The sequence below is a fragment of the Felis catus genome, chromosome A1, assembly GCF_018350175.1.
Source record: "Felis catus isolate Fca126 chromosome A1, F.catus_Fca126_mat1.0, whole genome shotgun sequence".
Taxonomy (NCBI): Eukaryota; Metazoa; Chordata; class Mammalia; order Carnivora; family Felidae; genus Felis; species Felis catus.
The window spans coordinates 94346833-94367535 of record NC_058368.1 but is presented as its reverse complement, the minus strand read 5'-3'; the positions used below and the strand labels follow the sequence as shown (position 1 = coordinate 94367535).

The 20703-nt window shown below is 38.5% G+C and overlaps 1 protein-coding gene across 7 annotated transcripts in view; it reads right to left on the bottom strand.

Moving 5' to 3' along the window:
* The window catches only part of AP3S1 (adaptor related protein complex 3 subunit sigma 1), a 96390-nt gene that overhangs the window by 52895 nt on the left and 22792 nt on the right, over window positions 1-20703 (bottom strand). For all 7 annotated transcript variants that reach the window (XM_045057744.1, XM_023254311.2, XM_045057733.1 and 4 more), the window contains exons 2-3: window positions 18534-18625; window positions 16551-16662 (exon numbers count right to left, since the gene is read on the bottom strand). In XM_045057744.1, coding sequence (XP_044913679.1) covers window positions 16551-16662; window positions 18534-18625 — 204 coding nt within the window. The remainder of the gene's footprint in view (window positions 1-16550; window positions 16663-18533; window positions 18626-20703) is intronic.

The following is a 20703-nucleotide window of genomic DNA, read 5'->3' as shown; positions in this document are numbered from 1 at the left end:
TACAAAAAAAAAAGTGTCCTGCCGTAAAATGTCATTATAACTACAGGTTCTTAATTTAGGAAAAGAATTCTTAAGATTTAAGACATTTAAATGCTAAGTCTGGTCTAAACAAATCAAAAACCCTCTTCAAAAAAACCCTCTTCCACTGGGTGCCTGGCTGGTTCAGTCATAGAGCATGTGACTCTTCGGGGTTGCGAGTCTGAGCACCATGTTGTGTGTAGAGATTACTTAAAAAATAAATCTTAAAAAAAAGTTTCCATTAATCTTATTTTGATTCAGCAAAAATTCTTAATATAGTTAGAAATTGGAGCTTTGTATGTAGATACACACACTGATGTGTCATATGGACAAGGCCAAGACAAAACTAATAATCTACAAAATGAAGTAAAGAAATTAAGAACAACAAATTAATGGGCCTTTGGGGTTCTAGACAGAATAAAAAATAGTAACAAAGTTGCGATTGCATTATATTTCACAAGGAGATAGATAAAAAGAACCAAGTACTAAAAGTGACATGGTAGGGGCGCCTGGGTGGCGCAGTCGGTTAAGCGTCCGACTTCAGCCAGGTCACGATCTCGCGGTCCGTGAGTTCGAGCCCCGCGTCAGGCTCTGGGCTGATGGCTCAGAGCCTGGAGCCTGTTTCCGATTCTGTGTCTCCCTCTCTCTCTGCCCCTCCCCCGTTCATGCTCTGTCTCTCTCTGTCCCAAAAATAAATAAAAACGTTGAAAAAAAAAAATTTAAAAGTGACATGGTAAATACCACTCTCTTACGTTTCTTTTTTTTTTTTTTTTTTAAGTTTATTTGAGATAGAGAAAGAGGGAGAAAGTGAGCACAAGTGGGGGAAGGGCAGAGAGAGGAGCCCAAGCAGGTTCTGCACTGTCAGCGCAGAGCCCAATGCAGGGCTGGACCTCTCAAACCATGAGATCATGATCTGAGCTGAAATCAAGCCACACACTTAACCAACTGAGCCCAGGCACCACTTTTATGTTTCATTTTCAAAATGATAAAAATTCTGGGGTGCCTAGGTGGCTCAGTCATTTGTGTCTGACTCTCGATTTTGGCTCAGGTCATGATCTCACGGTTCAAGAGATCGAGCCCCACGTCAGGCTCCGTGCTGCCACGGTGGAATCTGCTTGGGATTCTTCCTCTCTCTCTGTCCCTCTCCCACTTCCTTCTCTCTCTCTTTCTCTCTCAAAATAAATAAGCTTAACAAAAATAATACAAATAAAAAAAAATAAAAATGATACAAGTTTTAAGGTCAATTTAAATAGAACGGTTATCTACTAAGCAGCAACTCAATGATCTCTGCCCTACAAAAATTCAAAGGTTAATGGGGAAAATATTAATTTACTAAGAGAATCATATTTTAAGTTTTCCTTCATTTTAATAATTATCTAATTTTCCAAAAAGAAACAAAATAAACAGATTCACATCCACACAGAAATACTCTCCCTTCCCAGTGCCCTTGTAACAAAATTTTCTTGTGTTTCCTTTATCTTTAATTACAAACCTGGGTCTGGGCCACAAAGGTAACCGGAATCTGTTATGAGGCAGGTAAGTATTTAACAGTGCTTAGAACGTAAGAGCATAAGCTTTGGCAAGCATGTCTCTATTAAAATTCCAGCTTAGCCTCTATGAAATCTAGGGCAAGTTATTTAGCTCTAAATCTTAGTTTCTTCATCTGGACATAATAATGGTACTTATGCCATGCAGTCGTTTTAGTGATGAATATATATAGGGGTGCCTGGGGGGCTCAGGAGGTTAAGCATCCAACTTTGGCTCAGGTCATGATATCACAGTCTGTGAATTTGAGCCCCCTATCGGCTCAGTGCTGACAGCTCAGAGCCTGGAGCCTACTTCAGATGCTGTCTCCCTCTCTCTCTCTGCCCCTCCCCCACTCATGCTGTCTCTGTCTCTCCCTCTCTCAAAAATAAACATTAAAAAAAAAATTAAACATATATTGATGAAAATAAAGCCATACTCAATGACAAGAAAATGAACTCTTGGAGGACAAAGGCCAAAGAAATCAAATTGAAGCTATCTTGGGAATACATAAGCAGGGTATTAAGTTGAGACTCTCATGAGAGAATTCAAGCACATAAAACAATAAAAAATCGGAGCACCTGGGTGGCTCAGTCAGTTGAGCGTCCAACTTCGGCTCAGGTAATGATCTCACAGCTCATGAGTTCGAGCCCCGCATTAGGCTCTGTGCTGATAGCTCAGAGCCTGGAGCCTGCTTCAAATTCTGTGTCTCCCTCTCTCTCTGCCGCTACCCCATTTGTGTTGTCTCTCTCTCAAAAATAAAATAAAACATCAAAAAAAATGAATACACATAAAGGGCTTAGAACAATGTCTCCCTTCAAGAATATGTATGTTGGCTAGTATTATAATATACACATATGGAGAAATAAAAATATGCCTTAGGTAAAACAGAAGCCACAAAATATCCTTAAGCAGTTATCACTTACATGGCAGACCCACCCCCCACTTTATTTAAAAAAATATATATTTTTTAAGAGACAGAGCATGTGTGGGGGAGAGGCAGAGAGAGAAGGAGTCACAGAATCCAAAGCAGGCTCCAGGCTCTGAGCTGTCAGCACAGAGCCTGACGAGGGGCTCAAACTCATAGACCATAAGATCATGACCTGAGCTGAAGTCAGACACTTAACTAATCGAGTCACCCAGGAGCCCCCCACCCTCCCTTTAGAGTTTTGTTTCTAGGTAAAATATAATTATTTTTTTCTGAGTTTGAGGACTTCTATCAGATTTCAGCAGGAAATCTATAACATTAAATGAAATATGTAAATGTTAAGTTGACATATCATAAGATAGAAAAAGTCTTAAACCCCAAAATAGGAGGCACAAATTTAAGAATACTAATAATATGGCAAGAGATCTAAAAAAAAAAAAAATTGTTTTTAGTCAGCAGCAAGATGTTCTAGAGAGATACTGGTTTAGCTCAAGCCAAGAATCCAAAAAACGCCACTAAAAATGTACCAGAAGAGGGGCGCCTGGTTGGCTCAGTTGGCTGAGCATCCAACTTCAGCTCAGGTCATGATCTCACACTCCATGAGTTTGAGCCCCGCGTCGGGCTCTGTGCTGACAGCTTAGAGCCTGGAGCCTGCTTTGGATTCTGTGTCTCCCTCTCTCTCTGCCCCTCCCCTGCTCATGCTCTTTCTCTGTCTCAATAATAAATAAATAAAAACATTAAAAAAAAATGTACCAGAAGAGCTGGGGAAGGCAAACTGAACTTAAAACCAGATCAACGGCCTTTGAAGAACACGATGAATACAGCCTAGGGACACTCTCCAGTACGTACTACTGCATGGAGATTCAGGATCTTCAAAATACGGTGCTTAAGGTGTGTAAATGGCACTCGACTTGGAATATGACTGGGTTCTGGACCGAATTTCCACCAAACCTGACCCGGACGCTAACATGCCGATGAGGACAGTCTTAGTAAAAACAGAGCCATTTATTGTGCATTTACCTCGTACCAGTACTTTACACAGATTAAACTCTCAACCTCAGCATGTAAAAATTAAAAGTTGATGAGAGGGCAAGCTGTCTTCTACTCTCACATCAAAATGATTCTAAAAGAGTTCACATCAAGGATTCTTTCTATGTGACTTATTTCTGTTTTTCTTAAAAAAAAAAAAAAAAAGGTTAATGATAATAGCCAAAATCTATTGAGTACATGTTATTATGTCATTGCTATGGTTCCAGGCGCTTTAAGTATATTATTTTATTTACTCCTTCATGGTAAGTCATAAGGCAGATACTTTTATTATCGGCCACTTACAGCAAGAAAGGTTCTAAATTAGCAAAAAGTCAACTAACTACTAACACGGGTAAGTAGAAGAAAGTCTCACTGCAGAACCCAAATTCTTATTCACTAGGCATACTGCCTCCAACAATAGGAAATAGTACTTGATTTTAATGTAGTAAGTAGTTACTTAGAAAATTTGGAAAATACAGAATAGTATAAAGCAAAAACTAACTTTCAATACTTCTACCACCCACATGAACACAGAATTGTGGAAAGCGGACTTCTTGTACCATAGGAAACTTAATTATATTGGAGCCCCTCCATTAAAATGACTTAATATGATTTGTATGTTGGATTTAGAAGTCTAAGGAAGAATCAGGGTTTTCAACCAAATATTAATTTTGTTTTTTTTGATGTTTATTTTTAAGAGAGAGAGAGAGAGCGTATACGCACACAAGCAGGGGAGGGGCAGAGACAGAGGGACAGAGGATTCTAAGCAGGCTCCGTGCTGACAGCAGAAAGCCTGATGCAGGGCTCAAATTCACAAACTGTGAGCCAACCTCACAAACTCATAGACCTGAGCCAAAGTTGGACAATCAACCAACTGAGCCACCCAGGTGCCCAAAACACTAATTTTGAAAATGAAAATAGCCTCTGAATCATTTCCTTCTGTGCACAAAAGCGACTCGTGAGAGATTATTAAAATTATATTTAAACTTACAAGCAAAAGCTGATCTAAAAATCATATCTGATCTTGAAAAATATTCTCCCACATATAATTAAAAATGTTCTTCCATGTATATGGTACAATTGATACGACTTAGAACAAAATAAAATAAATGCAAAACCTAGAAAGATTTTCCTTATATAATTTTAACTAGTCAATACAGAGGGCATACTGGAAAATCACCATTTGGCAAACGCCACAACACTAATTCTTCAGGCAGGAATCACTGAAACAAACTGAAATTAATGACCAAAAAGATGATTAGATAAAGGATATTTACATCATCTCAAAATTATTCCCCATAAGATACTTTCAAGCACAAAGAGATAACAGAAGTTTACAGTAGACGAACCTGGCAGGCACGGTCTTAACCAAGGGGTCGGAATAAATATTATAGTGAGACAAAATGAGATCGTGTCCCTCTTGATACGATGCACTGAAAAGGATGTTAACAGCGCTTCTGCGGTATACTCAAACTGAGGAATATTCTATAAAATAATGGACTTGTACTCTTTAAAGGCTCCAGATATGAAAGACATGGAATGCATGAAAGACAAAGATGAACTATTACAGAGTCAGGGAGACTCAGGAGATGTGAAAACTAAATGCAGTACGTGACTTGAATTAAACTCTGAATGAGAAAAATGACAATACACGGGACAACTGGCAAGTTTTAAATGAGGTCTGCAGATTAAATAACAGTATTATATCAATGTTGATTTCCCGATTTTAGTCATTATACTGTGGTTATAGAAGATGTTAAATTTAGGGAATCTGGGTGAAGGTATGATATGCAAGAATTCTTTGTATTGTATTTGTCACTCTTTTGTAAGTATGAAATAATTTCAACATATGTTTTTGAAAACTTTAAAGAAGAAAATTTGAAAACCCAAGCTTAATGAGTCTCCTCCTGTATTACCAATTCCTCCCTGAAAACCAACCATCCTACCCTGGCAAATTAGGAATTCACCTTAAGTCAAAGAAAAACACCAAAATAAGTTGAGTTTTTCTCTCTCTCTCAAACCTACTTTAAAAGGAGAAAAAAATAAATTTTATTTTTTTCTAGTTCCAAAATTCTGACTTTAAGTACTTGAGTTCCAAAATACTTTCTTTACAGGTGTGCCTGAGTGGCTCAGTTGGCTGAGCGTCCGATGTAAGCTCAGGTCATGATCTCACGGTGAGTTTGAGCCCCACTTCGGGCTCGTGACTGTCAGCAGGAAGCCCACATCAGATCTTCTGTCGCCCTCTCTCTCTGCCCCTCCCCCACTCACACTTTCTCTCTCAAAAATAAACAAACATTAAAAAAATTTTTTAAATACTTTCTTCACCACTAGAAATTACATAATAACATATCTACCATGTTCTAGGCCCTATGCCAACTATAAACATTAGTTCTCATTCTTACAACAATATTGATAAGGTAGGTATGCCTATCAGCACCTACAGACGAGAGAATTGGGAATGGATAAGTGGATACGGTTAAGTAATTTGCTCAAAGTTATATAACTGTTAGATGGCAAGAGGCAGTATTCAAATCCATGCCATTTGACTCCAAACACCAACCTGACTCTATGATGCCTCCCTAGAGGGTGGCTGAAAAGTTAACAGGTAAATTGAAAAGAATCTTCAAATTCAATACCAAGATTTATCACGAAGCAACAGTGTAAATAAGTGAAAAGTGAATATATTTCCAATTATTGGAAAACAGACTTCTCAGTAAAAATAAGATAGAAAACGAATTGTTTATAGAAACATTTTTTGGTTTCTTACATGTATATGAGAAATGAATCTTACTGAAAACAGAAACTTTTAATACTCAGGTTAAAGTATGGTGTAGCAAGTGTAAATTTTCCTGAAATGATCCCAAGTAATCACTCTGGATTGCTGGCAAAATAAGCCAACTGGGCCAGGGCTCCCTCTTTCGTCAGAAGAGGAACTGCACCAGAACTCATCCTCCCATGGACCAGCGGTTTATCTCCCGGCACCCGCCGCCCAGGGGAGCTGCAACTTCCCATAGTCCCTAAGTGCTGGCCAGCTGATCTTCCTAGATAATTCTTAAAAATAACCTAGAGAGCCCAAAGTTGATGCAGTATGCTACTTAACAAGGTGCTTTCAAGCATAGCCTTATAATAAAAGAGAACAATGACACGGGGTGGTAGGCAGTGAGGCTTCCACTGGCACACCATTCTATGTCCAGCAGCACCCACCTAGCACAATTTCCTATGTGATAAAGGGAAGATCATGGGATCTTTCTTCACTTAAGTATTCTTGACTTACAAGTTCCTCCAATTAGGTCAATTTCTTAGTGGCTAACTCTATCACCATATAGAATTCATTCTAAGCACACAACATAGAGGATAAAAAGATTAACAAATTCTCATAAAAATAAGATAAAATAGAACTTCCTTATCCAATTCAATTTGCATACTAATGGAATAATACTTTGTATGCCTTCCTTATAAATATACGCTTTAATGGTAAAGTTAGCTAAAAACCACTGTCTGCTACACGTCAGTCATTTAGCCATAAGCTTCATGTATCTTTTTTGATGCTTATACCTACTCTATAGGTTGGCATTATTATTATCACTCCATTTTGTAGATGAGGTCAATGAAGGTCAAAGAGGTTAAGTAACTTGAACAAAGTTATACAGCCAGTACAGGGGCAGAGGCTGAATGATGTTAACCATAACTAGCTTGCTTTAATTCACTGATCTTTCTAACAACCTCATGAAGTTTATAGGCAGCAAATTAAAATAGGCACCCTTGGGGCACCTGGGTGGCTCAGTTGGTTGAGCATCTGACTCGATTTCAGCTCAGGTCATGATCCCAGCATTGTGGGATCAAGCCCTACATCTGGCTCCATGCTGAGCGTGGAGCCTGCTTAAGACTTTCTCTCTCTCTCTCTCTCTCTCTCTCTCTCTCTCTCTCTCTGTCTCTGTCTCTCTGCCCCTCCTCCAACTCGTGTGCACACACACTTTCTCCCTCTCTAAAATATAAACGGATGAATGAAGGAAGGAAGGAATAAGTAAATTAAATAGGCATGCTTTATACAGGTGAAAAAATTCAAGGTCTATTAAAATCAAATGACAAGCTCAATATTTGGTTCAATCAGCATCAGCAGCCATAAGTAAAATAATTTCACAAACGTCGGTCTAACGTTCAGTACCATAGCAACAACAAATGCTACACATGGAGCTCTGGTTTATATACATATTATAACACCATGTATGATCAAACATCTTTTTTAACCTAAAGAAAAGTTCAGCTGTTAGTGTAATAGGGAAGGACAGGATAAAATAGGCAGAGAGGGAAAGGTTAGGACCTGAGGTCCCTGGGTGGGGAAAAACACGTATTTTGTAACAGTACTAGGAGTGTCTAACCACAGCAAACCCCCTTGGGTGTAAGGTTCCTCTTAAGAATGTAACAGAGCCCACCTACTCCCCGCCTCAGGTTCCCCTCAGGAATTTGACAATCAAGGTACCTAACTAAAAAAAGTAAACCATGAAACTTATGTTATACGAGGGACAGTACGACCAGTCTGATCCCTCACACAATGGAGTCGAGCCAATCAGGAATGGACAACCCAGCACCTAGAGCTATCAAGCCAATAAGGGTAGAACCTGAGAAGGAACTAGGGGGAAGGCACGAAGGGGGGCTGATCAGAACCTTATAAAACAAGGACCCTGGCCTTATGTTCCGGGTATTCATTTTCTAATGCCCCCCTCTCTGTAAAGAGAGCTCTCCTAATACTCTTCTTTTCTTGCACTCTAATAACTTTTGCCTGCTGCTCAATTTGTGTCCACCTCTTTCATCCTGCAAAGTGGCAAGACAACGAATCCCGAGTATTGAGGTAGAAAATCCTGCCTGCAACATTAGTACTCAATTTTGTCCTGACTACAACCAAACAAGACCTGATGCTGATGTAATTGCTACATGCGGTACAGAAAACTGTAACAGAATTTGGAATTATCTAGTGAACTTTTATGCCTCCATTTATTATCAGCTTGGCATAATAAATTAATTGAGGACAATATGGCTGCTTATAAATAACTCAACCAACCACTGTCAATATTTAATGAACCTCTCATTCTCACTCTGTAAATATTTTAACACTGCCAATGAAGACATGCTACAACAGAAAGACTAAAAAAAGCCAGGTATCAAGTCTGAAATTTGCTTATATGGCAGTCAATATCACACTCAAATAGTACGTATCAGAAACAAAAAAGGATCACCATTTCCCCAACTTACTTACAAAGAATTAAAAAAAGAAACAAAAGAAAACAGAGGCTGATGGTACTCAATTTGGTGATACAGTGGCCTAAATTCCACAGGGAATTTAGTGATGATGCCTTCTCTCAGATTTCACAAAAGATAAAAAGTCAAATCTGGGACAGCATATGCATACCTCAGAAACACAAAACCTCTGCATAAAAATACATGCTCCCAATGATTATTTGAATGGTATCATTTTCAACATTGAGAAAAAAGCAAAATTTATTAGCATGTTTCTGAATTATATGATGACGTTTGGGACATCTGTGGGGCTCAGTCAGTTAAGCTTCCAATTTCGGCTCAGGTCATGGTCTCACGGTTCATGAGTTCGAGCCCCACATTGGGCTGTCTGCTATCAGCACAGAGCCTGCTTGGGATCCTCTGTCCCCCATCCCTCTCTGCCCCTCCCCTGCTTGGGCTCTCTCTCTCAAAATAAATCAATAAACTTATTTAAAATATATAGATAGATAGATAGATGTTTTGTTTTCCTGATCAATTCTTTAAAGAATATACAAGACCAAGAAGTTTTGATCTAAACTCTCTTGATTTATAATTTTCCATTTCTACTTTTGACATTACACTTGACTTTCTTGAAGCTAGAGAGAGGATGGACGAAGCAAGAAAATCAGCTCTAACTAAGCTTCTGATTCGCTGTTTCATGAAACAGAAGAAGCTATAAGCTATTCCCTTCCACCTTTGTTCATTCAACCAACATTTTTAAAGTGACTGCCTCGTGCATGCTCAGCACTCCCTCTGAAGTATTTAACGATCCCTGGTAATCGCAGGGGAAAGACAGCAACCACAGAACCTCCAACATGTTGGTGGTAAGCGGTAAATTTAATTGTCCCTGTAAGGGAAGTTACAGAACTTTTTTTATGACATGACAGATCAACATTTGATAACTCAATTGGACTCTCTTAGAATAACAGCTCTAACCTACATTAGTAATAGGTAAGTGACACAATACTCCTGAAATCTTCTTTGCTGCGTCTTACCTAGTATCAAGACAAATTATCAACATTTGAAGAGTAATGGCTAAAATATCTTACAAAAATATCTTACAAAAAAAGTGGAAACAGACCCAGTTTCCACTTTCCAGAAAGGTGTGATAGAATTTATTTCAGATTTGATGCAGGATATTTGTTCTTTGACAACTCCCCATATAATTCTCTTCTGAGATATAACCACTAAACTATCGTAACCATTAAGATCAGTCACAGAAACAAAGAAATAATGATGATGGCTTAAATCCCAGGACACAAATATAAAATACTTCTGATTGGTCTCTAGGAAAATTCATATTTGTTTTAGTCGTTCTCAACTGCAATCTTTCTCTTACAGGGTAAATTTGAAACAGATTGCTTTTCTCCTTTTTTTCCTCTTGTAACATTAGTAGCTAGCTCAAGGAAATAAAGTGTTTTGGAATGCAGTGTGTATGTCTACCACTCCCTTCAGTTGTGGACAAGTGAGAGAGAAATAGGAAACAGTTTCATGTTAACAAATCATTTTCTAAAAAACAAATCATTTTCTAAAAAACACAAAGTTTCTATGAAATAATAGTGTAATGAATTAACTACTACCTATATGGGATAAACCAAGAAATGTGTTAATGAACAAAGTTAAAAGGCAGTGCAATACTGGGTTCTGATTAACCCTTAACTGTTACCTAATTCATACATAAGTAAGTTTCCTTCTCTCTCTTTACTAGAAAAGCCTTTGGGAAAACAAAACACAATAAAACTTAGCAGTGTTTCTCACGGAGGCCCCAAGAGGAAATTAAGTATCTATCTAAGGGCTCCTGAGGCATATTCACCTCAAACTCAAAATTTCTTTGAAGTTTCCTCTTACAGCTTTAAATATTATAAAAATTTCTATTCTACCTCATATTACAAACATATATATCTTAAAGTCATCATTTCCTCACCACCAATTAAAAAATGAAAGAGCAGGGGCTACTGGGTGGCTCAGTCAGTTGACCGTTGGACTTCAGCTCAGGTCATGATCTCACAGTTCATGGGTTCGAGCCCCACATAGGGCTCTGTGCTGACGGCCGAGTCTGCTTTGGATTCTGTGTCTCCCCCTCTTTCTGTCCCACCCCTGCTTGTGCTCTCTCTCTCTCAGAAACAAATTTTTAAAAAATGGAAAAAAAAAAAAAAAAAAAAGAGCAAGAATGTCTGCTATGATCACTTTGTGGCTTCATGGAACTCAGACACCCACCTTTCTTAAAACCTAGTTTGAAAATTATGGATCAAGAGTAATTTGGCATATGAAATGCTCCATTTATCACTTGCCCTTTTTTTTCTTCCATTATTAACAATATTTGATACCAAAAGCCTTAATCTGGCCACTTTTACTGTTCTTAAACTTTGGAACTCAGAATTACTGCCAAAGTTTTCTGCTTTGGTTAATTTCTCATTACCCTATCATACTAACTAGATCTCTAAGCATGCCCCCTTTGTGCTGACTGCAAAACCATGAAACTTATTTGGCACAAAAAAACTTCTTTTTTACATGCAGCTTTCTCCAATTGACTACCATGTGCCTACACCATGCCCCTATGTTTTTGCCCTGTCTGGGGCCGAGAAAGAGAAAGAAAATGTATGTTCAGAGCACTCCTTCATGATAATCTTACTCCAGCACAATTATTTGTAGCAGTTACATTTGTTTATTGTGCCAGAGTTAGTTTTAACTATCACAAACAAAAGGTACGAAAATCTCAAGTGTATACACAGCTTCATGACTTTCGCCAATGGAATCAGTGCTCAGATAAAAAAAATAAATAAACAAAATAAAATATCACTAGCACGTAGCAACTAAATTTTATTTTTCTAGCAAACTCCTTGTGCCCCTCCCCTGCTCATGCTCTGTCCCAAAATAAGTAAGCAAACATTTTTTAAAAATTAAAAAAGAAAAAAAAAGAACAAACACAAAGGCTCTGAGGTGGAGGCACGGCTGGTGTTATTTGAGAAACAGCAAGCTGGCCACAGGGGCTGGAGCAAAAGGGAGAAAGAGAGAAGATGAAGTAAGAGAAGCAGAAGGGTACGGGGAGAGGAGTCAGAGCCTGTGGGGCCTCATGGGTCAATCGTAAGGAATCTGGATTTTACTCGGAGCTAGAAGGAAAGCCACCGGAGAATTCAGAATGTAAGAGGTGACCTATTTCAACAGTATCGCCAGCTGTTTTGCTAAGAAAAGATGAAACAGAAAAGACAGTGGAAGCAGGAAGAACATTAGGAACCTATGTTAACAGTCTAGGCAAGAGCCAACGGAGGCCTGGACCGGCGTGGTGGCCGTGCAGATAGTGTGTGGTCACATTCTGTGTCTCCTACGGGACTTGCCGAAGAAGAGGTCAGAGAGACCAGGCGACTGAAATGAAGCACCTCTAGGGACAGGTGAAAAGCAGGCGAGTGCAGTGTCTCAGAAGCCAGGTTAGCAAGTAAGGAATCTTAATCAAATAAAGGAGGACTGATGAGAACCTCTGGATTTAGCAACAACAGAGCTGAAAACCTGAATGGAGTATGTTTAAAAAGAGTGAAGAAGAGAAGAAAAATCTGAAGCTGTGTGTGCTGACACCTTGTTTAAGGCATTCTGACAGAAAGGGAGGGAAAGACAGGGGGCAGTGGCTGAAGGGGGAAGTAGGGGTAGGACTTCTTTCAAGATGGGAGAACGTACTAGAGCTGGTGGGAATGACTGGGGAGAGAGAGGGAAAAGGATTCAGGAGAGAGAGGGAGAAGTGCTAGAGCCATGGGGAGGAGACTGCTTCATAAGTGGGTGAGCTGGTCTTAGGCAGGAGCATGGGGAGTTCCTCCCTCACAGAAGAGAAAACAGAGTGCATGGACCCAGATGTGGAGTCTATGGAAGTTCTCTTCTGATGGCTTCAGTTCTCTCAGTGAAGGAGGAAGCAAGATGCCAGGAGTGCCAGAGCTTTGACAAAGGAGAACCTACCAGTTGACCAGGAGTCTGGGAGATGGAGGGATCAGGGAAATATGATTACTGGGTAGCATTAAGGACTCACCGAGGTTGGAGATCATAAATTTAAAGTGAGACCTGTAGCTTCACAGAGCTAGAACAAACAATCCTAAAATTTGTATGAAACCAGAAAAGACCCCGAATAGCCAAAGCAATCTTGAAAAAGAAAAACAAAGCTGGAGGCATCACAATCCCGGAATTCAAGATGTCTTACAAAACTGTAATCATCAAGACAGTATGGTACTGGCACAACAACAGACACTCAGATCAGTGGAGCAGAATAGAGAACCCAGAAATGGACCCACAAACATATGGCCAACTAATCTTTGACAAAGCAGGAAAGAATATCCAATGGAATCAAGACAGTCACTTTAGCAAGTGATGCTGGGAAAACTGGACAGCAAGATGCAGAAAAATGAACCTGGACCACTTTCTTACACCATGCACAAAAATAAAGTCAAAATGGATGAAAGACCTAAATATAAGACAGGAAGCCATCAAAATCCTCAAGGAGAAAGCAGGCAAAAACCTCTTTGATCTTGGCTGCAGCAACTTCTTACTCAACATGTCTCCAGAGGCAAGGGAAACCAAAGCAAACATGAACTATTGGGACCTCACCAAAATAAAAAGCTTCTGCACAACGAAGGAAACAATTAGCAAAACTAAAAGGCAACTGATGGAATGGGAACAGATATTTGCAAACGACATATCAGACAAATGAGTAGTATCCAAAATCTATAAAGAACTCATCAAACTCAACACCCAAAAAACAAATAATCCAGCGAAGAAATGGGCAAAAGACATGAATAGACACTTCTCCAAAGAAGACAACATCCAGATGGCCAACCGACACATAAAAAATGTTCAACATCACTCATCATCAGGGAAACAGAAATCAAAACCACAATGAGATACCACCTCACATCTGTCAGAATGGCTACCATTAACAACTCAGGCAACAACAGATGTTGATGAGGATGTGGACAAAGTGGAACCCTTTTGCACTACTGGTGGGAATGCAAACTGGTGCAAGCCACAATGGAAAACAGTATGGAGGTTCCTCAAAAAATTAAAATTAGAACTACCCTACAATCCAGCAATTGCACTACTAGGTATTTATCCAAGGGATACAGGTATGCTGTGTCAAAGGGGCACATGCACCCCAATGTTTATAGCAGCACTATCAACAATAGCCAAAGTATGGAAAGAGCCCAAATGTCCATTGATGGATGAATGGAGAAAGAAGATGTGGTACATAGATACAATGGAGTATTACTCAGTGATCAAAAAGAATGAAGTCTTGCCACTTGCAACTACGTGGATGGAACTGGAGGGTATTAGGCTAAGTGAAATTAGTCAGAGAAAGACAATTATCATATGACTTTGCTCAGGAGGACTTTAAGACACAGAACAGATGAACGTAAGGGAAGGGAAACAAAATAATATAAAAACAGGGAGGGGGTACAACACATAAGAGACTCATAAATATCGAGAACAAACTGAGTGTTGCTGGAGGGGATGTGGGAGAGGGAGGGTGGGCTAAATGGGTAAGGGGCACTAAGGAATCTACTCCTGAAATTACTGTCACACTATATGCTAACTAACTTGGATGTAAATTTAAAAAATGAAATGAAATGAAAATAAGAGCAGCTGTGGGGTCTAGCCCTCACTCCAGCACTGACTTCTGCTTTCAGTGGGGATACAGGTGAGGAGCCACCATTCTTTTAAAAAAAAAATTTTTTTTAATGTTTATTTATTTTTGAGAGGGAGAGAGACACAGAGTGCAAGCAGGGGAAGGGGAGACAGAGAGAGAGAGAGAGAGAGAGAGAGAGAGAGAGAGAGAGAGAGAGAGGAAGGGAGAAGAGAGAGGGAGAGACAGAATCCGAAGCAGGCTCCAGGCTCCAAGCTGTCAGCACAGAGCCCAAAGCAGGGCTGGAATTCATGAACCGTGAGATCATGCTCTAGCCAGAGACAGACACTTAACTGATGGAGACACCCAGGTGCCCCAGGGATCCACCATTCTGAAATTTATTGTACTAGGCACCTGATGGGTACTTTCAGTGGGGAATAAACCACTTTTTACTCTTTTAGATCTTTCTTCTCATATATATACCTCTGTATTTCTAAAAAATATACCCATATTCTGTTCTTTCTCGAAAAAAAAAGTGAGACCTGTGGAATGGCTATGTTTGTTTTTTTTCTACAAGTACAATTAGACATTTGGATACAAAGAAGGAGCTAAGTGTATACCAGACTATGATTTATCACGACTGACCATGGAATTGAAGTGGGGTAAGGAATATAAGACATCAGGAAGATGGACAAAAAAAAAAAAAAAAAAAAAAAAAAAAGCTAAGATTCAAAAGACTGAAGGTCCCAACAGGCTCAAGGAATTATTGCATTAATAGAAACTGCGATATGGAGAAAGGTGGTAGACAGAGGGGAAACTGAAATGGAGATTATGGAGAATGGCAGTTTGGATAAAAACAAGGTCTAGAAATGAACACCAGGTGCAGCAGAGGGCAAAAGTTCAATGAAAGGGAATACTAGTCTGAAGACACCAGGGTACTGGGAGAATTATCCACATGAATACTGAATACTGAAATCACCAAGAATTAGAACACAAGTAGTACCAGTGACTGCCAGTGAGCTAAGAGTAAAATTTTTAGGAGACCCCATGGGTCTGTCATTTCTGCATATAATATAAGCAGAGGTACAGACTGCTATTTTTGCGGACTATCTTTTTAAGCAAGCCTGTGTAAGAAAACAGCCCCAGAAAATAGAGAGTATTTCTCTCCAAAGCAACAGGTAGGTTTATCTATATCCATGGAAGATATTCTTTTCCTTCAGGACATGGGCCGACATGATTAGTGTCCAGTATAAAAGATTCCAGTTCCTCTTCTATAACTCAATCCACTGTTTGTACAGGTATCATCTGGCTCTCTTAACGTCACCCTTTGGCAACTTTGGAGATTGGCGTGGGGATCCAGTGTAAGCAAATGCTGTTACTATGTCTACTGTTTGTGCTGTTTGGAATAAGTCCTTTGTTTCTAATCCAGAAGTCTCCTGTCCTCTGCCGGCATCCACGACACTGTGGTAGTGAACTTGTTAGCTTGCAAGTAGGGTAGAATCTCAGACCTTTGAAAGTTTTTGATAAAATCCCCAACAAATAGGAGGTGGGGATGAGAGGTTACTCAAACAGGATGGGCAGAGAAGGTGGTATAGTTTACAAACAAGAAATAAAGTCTGGAGGCATTTTAAACAAGAGAATGGTCTGGAAAAAGCAACAAGAAGCAAAGAAAACACTAGCAGGCTCAGCAGTATGAAGAGAAGAGAGCAGGACTGTTATTACTTGAGATGGTTACAGGTAGTGTCAGCAGGGAAGCCAGATGTAATTTATTACAGGAAAAAAGTGAAGGCAACATTAACAAAGAGGTTGAAGATACAGGGGAATGTGCTTATGACCGACCCTGAGTTCCAGGGACATTAAGAAAGATTTTCAGGAGGCAGGGAGGGGTGGGTTTGGGGATCAGATCTGGATACACATGGTAAGAGATCCGGAATCGTGGGCTTCTTGCATGACTTACGTTAACAAGAAAAAAGGGCATGATTAAATTAATTGATTAGTCTTAATCTGATTAAGTTTACCCATGTGTTTTAGCACCTTAGTCCCCATTTCACTCATCTAATATCTACTATGCAACAATTTATTTCTTACCAAACAGAACATCATTTTAGAAAATTTAGAGCATACAAGGTTTAAAATATATAAATGCCAAAAATGGTATTAAGACAATAAGTGTTAACTTACTTGAATTAGATCTAAAATGCCAAGTTCACTTTCTGAAGAATCCACACAGAAGACAAAGTATAATGTTGCATAATGTCTATAAATCAGTTTGTTGTCAGATCCTCCAATTAACCTAAATGACAAAACAAAACCAAAAAATGGAATGGTATAGGGATAAAATGAAACACATTTTCATTAGCTCAAGCAAACTGACAATGTGTTTAAAACCCTTTATAAAATGTCTGGGCATAGCATTCAAGTGAACTTGGGAGACTAAGTAAATTATCGTGGCTGTTTTCTTCAGAGATAATAAGTAAAAGAAGCTGGTGCTTAATTTTAGTTCATTAATTCATTAAGCTATCTACTGAGTACCTACCATTTGCCAGGTACTGAGGGGGTAAGAAACAATAAACAAATAAGAAAAAATGATCAGAGTAGAAAACACTACAAAGAGATTCAAAATAGGGGGATACCATATTGATGGATTTGCTACTTAAAATGGATTCTTAAGAGTGACATTAAGAAGCTGAGAGGGGCTGCTGGGTAGCTCAGCTGGTTAAGCTGAGTGATACGTTGAGTGTCTGACTCTTGATTTTGACTCTGGTCATGGTCTCACGCCTCCTGGGATCCAGTCCCATGCTGGGCTCTACGATGACAGACAGAGCCTGCTTGGGATGCTCCCTCTCCCTCTCTCTCTACCCCTCCCCTGCTCAAGCTCCCTCACTCTCTCGGGGGGGGGGGGGGGGATAAATAAGTTTATAAATTGTAAATGTGTATTTGCAAAATTTAACTGGAGCATGATATACCCTTTTAAGAAATTCAAGTAAACTTTCTACATGATTAAAAAATAATTTATGATCAACAAAGAATAAATTTTTTATTACCCAAACTCTTTTTCATAATATAAATCATACACATTAAAATACAGAAAAGTGTGGGTTTCTCTGACTAATCTCTGATTATTCATAATGGGGCTCAGCTAGTTTAGTGTTTGAATTGTCAATGAGGAAATATTAAGAAATTGATTATATAAACACTAGAGGGAACATTTATAAAGCTATTTTGAGAACACACTGCTTTCATGGAATCTATTAATTTAAAAGTATTTATAATAGTTGGCAAGATAATTATAACTGATTTTTATTTATTCATTTTAAAAAACAGAAAACTGTATTAGCTGAATTCTATCTATATACATATGCCTATATATAAATACATATACATTCACACTGATATATATGCAAAAAGCAGACTTCAGGCTTGTTTACAATAATAAGATAAAGAATGTAATCTAAATTTCTATGAACAGGTCCATTTACCTAGACTGTTCTAAATGTGCTTATATGCTTTTCAAAATATTAAGTGAAAACAAGTAACATGCAAACAAGCATACCTAGTGTGATCCCATAAGTAAAAGTTTTGGGGTTTTTTTTTTGTTTGTTTTTTAATGTTTCTTTATTTTTGAGAGAGAGAGACAGAGTGCGAGCAGGGGAGGGGCAGAGAGAGAGGGAGACACAGAATCTAAAGCAGGCTCCAGGCTCTGAGCTGTCAGCACAGAGCCCAAAGTGGGCTCAAATTCACGGACCACAAGATCATGACCTGAGCAGAAGCTGGATGCTTAACCAACTGAGCCACCCACGCATCCCATAAGATTTTACTTTTATATGTTAGTCATAAAAAACTTAATTTTCTAGAAGGATACACAAGAAATCGAGAAAGACTAAAGTCAGGAAAGGGAAACTTAGTTTATAATTTTACATGTCCCTGCAACGTGTGAATTGTTGCCATGACCTTTATATAAAATGACTCCACAAAATTTTTTTAAAAAACAACAAAGACTGCATATCTTCAAAAAATTCCAAGTTAGATTTACAGCTAACATAGGTGGTAATCTCCTAATCCAATTCATAAAAAGTAGGAAATTTTTACCATTAACCAATTAAACAGCATATATTTTAATCATATAGCCAAAGATTAGAAATGTTCATGAAATGCTTTACTTACAATCCTCCTTCTAGGAAATTACAAACATTTTCATCTCTCTTAGATACCAAATGGAATGTCTCCCTGATGATTTGCTGTTGTGTATCTTCACTCTGAGAAAGAATAATTCATACATGTTAGGATTAAATTTCTAGGTTTAACAGCATTTTAAGAATTAAAAAAAAAAAGTAAAAGGCAGTAGTATCTCTCAGGGACATTAACTTAAGGAGCGGTCCTTGGAGAGCTAACATCACATCTCACAGAAACAAAATCCACCATTTTCTGATGAAAAACAAAAAGGAAAAAACAAAACAAAACCAACATTTTACAGTTTGGTACTATAATAAAACTAACATTTCTAAGTTTCAAAAACCAAGAAGAAAAATATTAGATGAATTAAAGACACTAGTAAAAGGGATACTAGGTATTAACCAGTCAAAGCCCATTGTTTTACAAATGAGTAAACTGAAACAGAGAGGGAAAATTATAAATAATTCATGCACCTGATCTATATTTTATTGGAAGAAAAACACAGTAGTTTAGAGCTTCCAATTGTTTAAATGCAAACTGAGATGAATTCATCCATATTAGTCATGTAAGCACAGCCTAAAACCAAGATTTGGCTCAAAAGATTTTAAATTCACCAAGCAATTCACATCCCAGTAAAAAAGAGCCAGCTCTCAAACACTGCAATAGAAAACGGGGGAAAATCACAAATAGGAACTTCACAGGAAAGGAAATATGATGGTCCATAAATAAATGAAAAGAAGTTAAAATGTAACAAAGTGAAATACAAATTAAAGTACAAGGAAATAACTCCACATGCACCACAGTAGCCAAGCATAAAAGTCTGTCAGTACCAAATGTGGGACCAAAGAAACTCATCACACCAAGTGGGAGGGTAAATGGCATAATCACTTGAGAAAAGTTTTATAGTCCAGCATTTCCACTCCTAGATACTATACTAAACCATATGAAATCACTGTTTTTGAAGATCAAAAACAAAGCAGTGTTGGCAATTACATATACACAATAAACTCTTAACCTGTGTAGCAAAAGACATGTAGATGTTCATCAAAGCACTGTAATGACCAAAAAAAAACCCTGAAATTACCCAAATGTCCACCAATTCCAGAATGGATAAATTATGGTACGTTCACACAATGGAATCCTGTAACAAGAACACTTCTTTTTTTATTTAAAAAAAATTTTTTTTAATGTTTATTTATTTTTGAGAGACAGAAAGGCAGAGTGCGAGCAGGCAGGGAGCAGAGAGAGAGGGAGACACAGAATCCGAAGCAGGCTCCAGGCTCCGAGCAGTCAGCACAGAGCCTGACGTGGGGCTCAGACCCAGGAACCATGAGATCATGACCTGAGCTGAAGTCGGCACTTAACCAACAAAGACCCCCAGGCGCCCCAAGAAGCAAAATGTAAAGAAATAAATTATACCCATTATATGAAGGATTGTCAAAAACTTAATGTGGAAAAGGGCCTTCCCTTTATCTGAGCTCGGGTTACCATAACAATATACCACAGACTCAGTGGCTTTAACAGAAATTTATTTTTTCACTATTGTGGAAACTAGTGATTCAAGATCAAAGTGCCAGCATTAAAACAAACAAACAAAAAATGCTGGCATAGTTGATTTCTGGTGAGTGCTCTCTTCCTGGCTTGAAGACAGTTTCTTTTCATAGGGGCCTCACATGATAGGGAAAGAGAACAGGAACGAGCTCTCCAGGGTCTCTTATAAGCGCACTAGTATCACGAGGGCCCCACCTCATGACTTAATCTAGACCTAAGTATCTCCCAAAGCCCCAATACCAAATACCATCAAATTGGGGGTTAGGGCTTCAATATATGAATTTGGGAGGTGGGGGGACAGAATTCAGTCTATAGCAGGGGGAAGAAAGCAAATACCAGAATGACATGTAATCATTCCACTAATATAAATTCCAAAAAACTGCAAAACTAAATAATAATATTTTATTTCGTGACACGCATATAGGTAATAAAAATAAAACTATAAAGAAAATCAAGTGAATGATTATCATGTTTCAAAGGATTGGTTTTATAAAGACTGTATTCTTTAACCACATTGCAATTGGATAATATAATCAATAACTAAAAGGATGTTTTAGGGCGCCTGGCTGGCTCAGTAAGAAGAGCATATGACTTTTTACAATTCTTTTTT